At 40.8% G+C, this 8519-nt stretch overlaps 1 protein-coding gene across 2 annotated transcripts; it reads left to right on the plus strand.

The window, feature by feature from the left end:
• The first annotated feature begins 6053 nt into the window (after positions 1–6053).
• On the plus strand, positions 6054–6999 carry LOC147894506 (uncharacterized). Of its 2 annotated transcripts, none has more exons than XM_087384364.1 (2): positions 6054–6681; positions 6759–6999. In XM_087384364.1, exons 1-2 carry the CDS (start codon positions 6078–6080, stop codon positions 6761–6763), a joined length of 609 nt encoding a protein of 202 aa, XP_087240490.1. In that variant the 5' UTR covers positions 6054–6077; the 3' UTR covers positions 6764–6999. The 2 variants fall into 2 exon arrangements, with proteins under 2 accessions (XP_087240490.1, XP_087240489.1); XM_087384363.1 differs by having other exon boundaries at positions 6767–6999.
• The last annotated feature ends 1520 nt before the right edge of the window (positions 7000–8519 follow it).

Genomic DNA, 8519 nt, shown 5'->3' on the forward strand with positions numbered 1-8519 from the left:
TGTTGACATCATGGAAGTAAATGTAAAGACTAACAATGAATATTGCCTAAGTGAATGATGTATTCATAGCGATGATATTATTGAGATAGAGGTGGGAATCGCCATATTTGGCAACATTTGTTACCATAGATCCACCCTAATATGATATTGGACATGTGAACACCCTAAATCTTATCAAAAAGCTTATCAAAAAGCTAACGCAACAATCTCTCTAAACACTACTTCACTCTATTGATTCTAGCACGATATCACGGTAGAGAATTTCCCTCATGCGGGCTCCTATTGGATTGCTGCATTTGCTTGATTGATCTTGTTTGGCCTTGTTTCTATGATGCAGGTGCAAGGCGTAGCAACAACAACAATGCAGATTGAAGTTGTCGATGCTGGGACCCCAACCATGCCAATCCATGAGCTCAAAAAGTTGGAACTCTAAACAAGAGTGGAGTTAGAAGTTGGTGAATTGTCAGGCTCTTTTGGGCCAGTCCTTCATCCCCCTCCGCTGTAGGCAAAAGGTAACCATCCATTCGTTCTTCAACACAATGCTAAAATAATAATAAGAGGAGGCTACTCGCTATGGAATGCATATCACACCTGCATATTTATTGCATCACTTGGCCACCCTCTTGACCAAGCATTGCACTACCACTGCATGAACTGTATCCTTTATAGCCCAAACAAGGATGGATATCAAGCATAAGGATTAAGAGTGTTGGCGGAATCTTTGGTTTGTGATGGCTACTGTGATGTCTATGTTTGTGTATCTGATTTGTAAGTTCCTATTTCAAGCTCGAAAGAAAAAGAGGAGTATAAAAATTTGCATTTGAATCTTAGTAGACGCTTTTCCTTTCCATATAGTCAAATTGGCTGGTCTCAAGTTGGGAGTGCACCATTGTGGCTGCGGGATTCTTATTCTTATACCATGTGGTACGGGAGGAAGAGTCAATGGTATGGTTTAAGCTTCCCTCTTTTGAGAAGTTTTTGACGCAATAGAACTTGGTTTTGTGCTTGTCAATTTATGCTCTCTGCTTTCATTGGCCACTCACGACTCCACTCGGCTTGACAGTCTCACGAAGCTCAGGATATTCAGTTGAGATAAATAAGATAAAATTTCTTGCAAACAATATAGCAAGAATATTGCAAATGGGGAAGGGAGAGAGGAAAGAAGTACACCAGAATGTGCATCCAAATGTTCACTTGATCGGATCTAGCAAGCAATATTGCAAATAAATATAGGAAGGATGGCAGTTCCATCCAACTAACTATACTTTGAAGGCTGAGACAAACCAAAAATCAGACCATTGTGTTATATAATTGAAGTTTGCAAGAGTTTCATTAGGCCACTCATTATGGTGCTTGCCGAATCATTGTAGCATCTAATTTGTTAGCAATTTTGTTGTTTTAGTGTTCAGAAGCTGCGAAGAATAGGACCCAGAGAATGGACCCTCGACTGCTGACGTAGAGTCTCTACATTGAGAAGATTCAGCACTCATAGAAGTTGAAATAGTTGAAATTCCATAGCTGTACGAGTAAGGGAAGTGCTCCATCCCCTTGATTTTACACTAGTCCTGTGCAAAGGATTAGTTATAATACTCGAAAGAAGATGGTCACCATGTACGAGCCTGTAGCAATGAACAAAGGTCCAATAGTAAGGAACAAACATGATTCTGCTGGAAGGATTGACACTTTAGAAAGTCTTGCAAGAGTAAATCAACATAGAGCCATCAGGAACAGCTCTGACACCATGTTGAACTTACACGAAAACAATGTATCGAGATCCAGTGTTGCATCATTGGCAGGACATACCTTCTCCACCACATCTCATTCGGAGCTAGTTGGAACGTTGGGTGGCTGCTAAAACTTGGGAAAGCTCGTTCCCAGGGCTTTCAAGAGAGCACGCTAGCATCATGATTGTTCCTAGCATAGAGGAGCACTGTTTGTAGAGCCTCATGCCCGAGGGATCCAAACACTCGTTGCATAAGAGAAAGCCTACCAATTCATTCTATCCTCTCTCCCACCAATTCTCTCTTCCTCCCAACGCTTAAGAAGCTCAGTTCTTTTGGGACTCAAGCAATGGCCACTCCCCCTACCAGCTTCATTGTGGCCTAGGATTTCAAGCGAGCTCAACTCTAGTCCAAGTCGGTTGGCAATTACGACGCCCACTACAACTTCAGTAACTGTACCGATTTGATTGGCCTCTTTGTTTTTGGAAAGATCTTCACTTGCCCAGAAGTTCAATCCAACTCCAATTATCATGGGGCCTATTCCAGAGAGTGAGAGACTCGATGGTGGAATGGCTAAGAAAAATAAGGCCCTAGAGGCCACTGAATTCGAGCAACTATTGAAAGAAGATCACGACACACATGACATAGTGTCAGAGGCAACAACATGTGATCAAGCTTACGAACAAGTAGGAGGAGGCAGAATTGTAAATTTAAAACTGTTTCTTCAACTTTCATGTCTTCCGGGTCTTTTATAGAAATTTGGGCTTCAGCAAGATCTGACTAAATCAGTTTCGTCTATTGTGTTTAGCTTGACCAATCCTACAGAAATGTAAGCATCCGCTCATCAGATTAAAAAGCAATTGTGGAGAATAAAAAGCTCTTTGTCTAGGAGGCAAATGGTTGAGCTTATGATTGAATGCGTGCAAGAGGATCCATAACAATTTAATCTCAAGATTGCTTCCCAGAGCTTTCCCAACTCACCAAGCTGCACTTCCTGTAATTCTGCATGGTTCTAAGATACTTTCATATAAATTTTTAACTACCACTTACATTCAAGGGTAAATATATCTTCTTAAAGGGAGCTTAAAGGCTAGTGTATAATTTGAGAGAAGTGAGAACCATCTTTTAATTCATGGAAGGTAGCTCTTATGAATCTAACCAATGTCGGAAGTTAATCCCACCTCTGGGACTCCAAAGTAGTTCTTGAATGAGAACATTCTCAGGGATGTGAGTAGTTTCCTAGATTTATAGGATCGGTTTATTCTTTTGAGAAATGGAACTTGCTCAAAGGCCTTTTGAAGTTTGACCCCTGCCAATCTCTATTACATTCGGGAACATTCGCACTAAATACAAAGTGCCATAAAGCAGTACCAGAGAAGTCAACTTGGACACAAATTACAATGGCTCCCTTCAAAAAAATATTCTCGATGAGAATACTTGAAGACAGAGTTTTTCGATTAGACAGTACTGAAGGAGCAAGAAAAGATGCTGCACCATGTGGTCACTATTGATTTTGTGGCCATCAAGGCCCATCACCATCATATCATGGATTACGTTCCTATCCTAAAATATGCCACAAGATCAAGTGTCAACAACTCCAAAAGTCAACAATAAATTGTCCCTAAACGGGTTCCTTCTAGCAAGGCCATTTTTTAGTTTAATAGGAAACATATTGTCCAAGTTTTGGCTTTGAATCCAATGATCCACATAAGAACTTAAATCTAAAGTATTGATAAAAGCTAAGTTTTGCAAGTCCTTTGCCAAATTTGAATTTTAGCACCCTCATATGCTTTGCTCATTTTCTATTTGTGGACGCAAGCTAACATGGGAGTCGTTATACAACCAATATGCAGAAATACAATTATAATTTACGGCTATTGACATCCAAGTAATATGCCAGTATCTTATCTATTCACGAGACTTATTCACGGCGCTTATATTCTTGGCATTTATATTCTCGACGCACGGGAAAGGGCTTGTTCCCTCGGATTATAACTTTTTGGGAAAGGAAACGCGCTGCCTCCCTACCCACACTTTGTGTGGTTATAATAATTATATAATATACATTATCATACAAATATTTTCAATTGCTCGTCCATTCAAAATTGCTTGTTTTTAATCCGAATTCTTACAATATTCATCTCTTTTGATGCATGTTCTCGATGCGAGGGAGCAAGGAAATCCAAGCTGGATGCAAGATTGAAAGATATCAAGACCTTTATTCATACGATTGTAGTCCATGTGACAATATCGTATAGACTGTAACGTATAGACTGTAATGAGGATAATTATGAGCTCGAGTGTCGCCTTATTCATGTATTTGTTGGGCTTCAACTCCTAAAATGCACAAACAATATAAACATCTTAACATCTTTGCACGTCAATAGTAAATCACCACCCTTGACATTTGCAAGGAGGAGCAGGTCCTAATAGACCCTGTGCCTTGTCTCATGTTCACATTTTTACTCATTTTCTTTTTCCCTTTAAAAATTTGACAAAATGCTAGGATTGAGGCTCAATTTTTGAGTTAGTAGTTACATGCTCCATGATGGAAGGGCTGCCTGCCGCAATTCTAGTTAATATATTAGGTAATTGTGGAGGCAAACTATAGTGTTGCTATGCTTTTATCCATGCATCCTAGAATTGCATTCCATCCTAAATAGTCGATGTCATGCATAGGAAGGATTAAAAATTGTCCATTCTTGTCAATCACTTTTGGCCCTATAAGACATTCTTCAACTTAATTCAGCCCTAGAACTACTCTTGTACCCTATTATCCATCCTAAATACTTGATGATATGAAGGATTAAGTAATCTATTCTTGTCAATCACTTTTGGTCCGATAAGACATTCTCCAACTTAATTTATCCCTAGAACTACTCTTGTACTCTATTATCCATGAAATTTACTCCTCCTCTTGAGGAGGTAATGGCCAATTATAAAGACAAAATTACAAGCCACTTTTACATAATTGGTTGGCACCACGTTTTTAGCAATGGAACCAACCTATCAAGGTTGTGCACAATTAGCCATGGAGTAAGAGAAGTATGTCCTATAAATCCTAAGTAAAAGTACACCAATTGTTCTATACATTTCATGATCTTAAACTTAACAATCTCTTTCAATCATAAAAGACACTTCTTAAGTGTTTGATATCCACATGTAACAATTAGGTCATGAAAACCAAATAAAATATCATAACATAGCTCACACAAACTAAACTCGTCATAATAAACTATTGTCAATTTTAATTGCTATCTTTTTTAGCACAACTTAATGGTACACATGGCTCGGGGGGTCTGTACCCACACCACATTTAGACAAGATAGCATAAGTGCGTGTTGGCATTGCCTCCTACTATAGTAGTAAAGCAAATGCTTTTGGATGCAAAAGAGAAAGTAAATGATCTTTTAAAGGGTGTTGGGCTATTAGGAGGTAATTTTTCTCCATAAATGGCAATTTGAAACACAACTTAATTATTATTATTTAAATATTACTAGTGGAAATTCAACTACCTCTAAGGCTCCACCCTTGGTGAAGCAAAAAAGCAAGATCTAACACATTAGGTCGGATTGGTGGCGGTATTTCACGTTTGCCCACGGACACTTGTCCAAGGCTCAATGTCCAGCATCCCAACCAGTGCACGCGAGGTGTGTTGGGGGACTTGGACCAATGTCGCGCGTGACAAAATCGCCTAGTTGGAACCGTGGATCGCGCCAGACCACCTCACAATTGGTAACCATTTTGTCACCTAGTTGGAACCTGTATGGCGCCAGACCACCTCACAATCGGTAACCAATTAAATATCGTTCATAGTCAATTGGAACGCCTTGGTGGGAGTACGTGTGTGAAGCCACGCTAAAGGCACAAAAGATCATCCATCGTCAATTGGAACGCCTTGGTGGGAGGACGTGTGTGAAGACACTGTAAAGGCACAAAAGCAAACCTGAGAAACTTTCATGGTGCATGGAATAAGAACCTTTCGTGCTTTCATGGTGCATGTAGCTCTTCTCCTCGGAGGCAAAAGCGCAGTGAGTCGTTCCTGGAAACATGGCCAAGAGAGCTTTCAGAGCCTTTGGAGAGGTTCTCGACGCCAATCGCGATGAAATTCGGGAAACTAAGCGTCGACGTCCAAGGTCCACACGAGTCTTCGACTGTGGAAAGAGGGCTTTGTCCGGACCAGAGGTCGAAGACTCCCCTCCGGCAGAAAGAACGTTTCTCATGCTCGAAGCTGTTGACGAGGCCGCGCAAAGTAACAAGCTCGAACAGAAGGTAGAGAAACTTCAGGAAGAGATGGAGATTCTGAAAAACCGAAATAGTGTATTATATGATCAGCTTTTGTGTACTCGGGAAGAGATGGAGATTCTGAAAAACCGAAATAGTGTATTATATGATCAGCTTTTGTGTACTCGGGAGGTGGTGATTGTCAGCATGCTGAAACGAACTGCCTACAACCTCAACACGCATCTCAACCAGGCCTTGGAAGAGATGGCGAACAGATTGCGCAACAAAAAGTCTAAAAACGAATTTTACAAGATGTTTGATGTCTGCCGGGACGAGGAGGTGCTGCGCTACAGAAGTCACAGTTATATTCGTCTTGTGAGGGCATTGATTTACACTGAATCGCAAACAAAAAGAAGAACCTACCTTGATGCATTGAAAAAAGCAAACGAAAGTTTCCTGGAAACATATCAACACGAAGGGATACAAACACAGGAATGCACTTCGGACGACATCCTAAACGGCATCAGCGTTTACGTTAAGGTCAAGAGAATTCGGGATACGGGCTGTCATCTCTTCGACACAGGCGAGCCGGATCAGCGAGTCGATGCTGACCTATTAAACGAAGTGTTGATAGATTTGAACAATGCAATTGAAAACAAGTGGTTTCTGCCTCGCTTTTCCGGATGCGAGCCACTAGTAGGACTCGAAGTCCATAAGCTACTTCTTGACCATGCAGGTAGTCTTTAAAGCGATCATTTCAAGTGTTTTTCAAAGTTCTTTCATCGTATCAAGCGATCTCATCGTCTATTGCAGGGTAACAGCTTTGGAGCGAGGAGCGAAAGGGCCTTGATCTGTGGCTGCTTTGATGTGTATTTCGTCTCTGTTTCTGCTTTCTTCTCCTCGAACATTGTAAGTCATCCAGTTGAGAACACATATGGTCAACTAATTTTTGGCCAGTCTCCTGGAATATCCCTTTCGTTCTCGCTTACTTGTTCTCCGTGGGACTATATACATTGACTCGTCTCCTGTTATTTGATAAACCTGATGGCAATGTCTTGCGGTTCGGAATCGATTCATGTTCAGGTTAAAAATGGAGGAAATTCCTTTAACGATCGTCTGTATTATACTTTTCGCTTTGCTGTTTTCTGTTGCCAATTGCAACGTGTGTTTATGAAAGGATCACTTGGATAATCCAGGCACAGGTTTGAGACCGAGATGAGCATTACATTTTCTTCGCTTATCCGTGCCTTCTTTTTATTGTCTGGCTGAAACATCTTCGAGAGAACACCAGACAGAACACCAAACAAAAACATAGGCACATGGTTAGAGATATGTTCCTGTGGGCAGCCATGCAGCGTCTGCTTTGCTGAGATACTTTTGAAGTTTGCAGTTTCTTTGTGGTCTGGAAGAAACAACGCATAGCACATGGAAATTTTCAGCGCAGAAGGAAATATTTTTTAGCAAATGTATTTTCCTTCGTTGCATCATGCACGAAATCGGGGGTGGGAAGCAAGAACAAACATCTAAGAATGGGAACTGTAACAGGCAGAGGGTTTGTCTTGTGTTGTGCATTAATAAAATCGCCAAACGAATTGACCTTACAGGGGTGGGAATGAAAACACATGGGATGAAAGCCCCTCATTGTAGACCTCATTGTCAAGGAACCTTAGGTCTTCTTTGAAAAAAAAAAGGAACCTTAGGTGTTTGATGCTCCACTTCCTCCATCACTTCATATTGCTCTCGTTGTTGTTGGGGATGCCACTATAATATCACCTTAAGAGCGTTCGTATATGCTAAATAGAAGAAGAGGAAAGCCATGCAAGCGGAAAAAGGGAAGGAAATAGTCATCATAAAATTGGATCAAAAGAGGAGATATCCATCTTGTCATCAAGAGTGATTGATGAGTGTAAAACTTAGCTTTGTGAGATTATTTCCTCAACTATTTGTTCATTGCCTCGACATACAATCACATGATTCCAATTAATGAAGCTATTGGAATCTTTCCCCATTGGGGATATCTCGAAATGTTGAGACTTGTGGTGTTTTGGTTAACCATACATGTCCCTAGCCTTCTTATTAGCTCATAGGATTGGTTTCTCAAGGTTAAGCTTGCTTGGATGAAATTAAGAGCTCCCTTTAGCAATGTTTTGGAAGGAAACTCTGCAATAATCTCCTTGAGTAAATCTACCCACATCACCACACCCTCGAAAGATGCCTTCAACAAATTAATTTCAAAGGCACTTAATCATTAGTGCGTATTAAGAACCTCTTTCAAGTATTCTTCAGATATCGAGAAGTATTTCTTGTGTTCTTGACGAATGACAAAGGGAAGGTGCTTGAGCCCACTACGTCCCGTGTAGTTCCACGGGCCTCCTCAATAGAACTCCATGGACATTAGGCACCAGGCATTGAAGAAGATGAACTAGAATAGTAATTGACTTTGGTGGTCCACATATGTCCATGTGTGGTGGGCCATAGTGATGAGATGGTATTCATCCCAAAGTAAGTGGCCCCTTTATCAAGATAGGCACAACCACTAGTGAAGGAAATGAGTGGAAAGAAAGAACGCTACCA

The sequence above is a fragment of the Dipteris shenzhenensis genome, chromosome 14 (assembly GCF_047967505.1).
Source record: "Dipteris shenzhenensis isolate YYH24624 ecotype China chromosome 14, Dip_SZ_1.0, whole genome shotgun sequence".
In the NCBI taxonomy this organism is placed as follows: Eukaryota; Viridiplantae; Streptophyta; class Polypodiopsida; order Gleicheniales; family Dipteridaceae; genus Dipteris; species Dipteris shenzhenensis.

Excerpts from the sequence above, each read along its gene's own strand:
- LOC147894506 (XM_087384363.1), top strand. The coding sequence starts at position 6,078 with ATGGAGATTCTGAAAAACCGAAATAGTGTATTATATGATCAGCTTTTG. Across the intron at positions 6,682-6,766 it reads GCTACTTCTTGACCATGCAG|CTTTGGAGCGAGGAGCGAAA; the intron begins GTAGTCTTTAAA and ends GCAGGGTAACAG.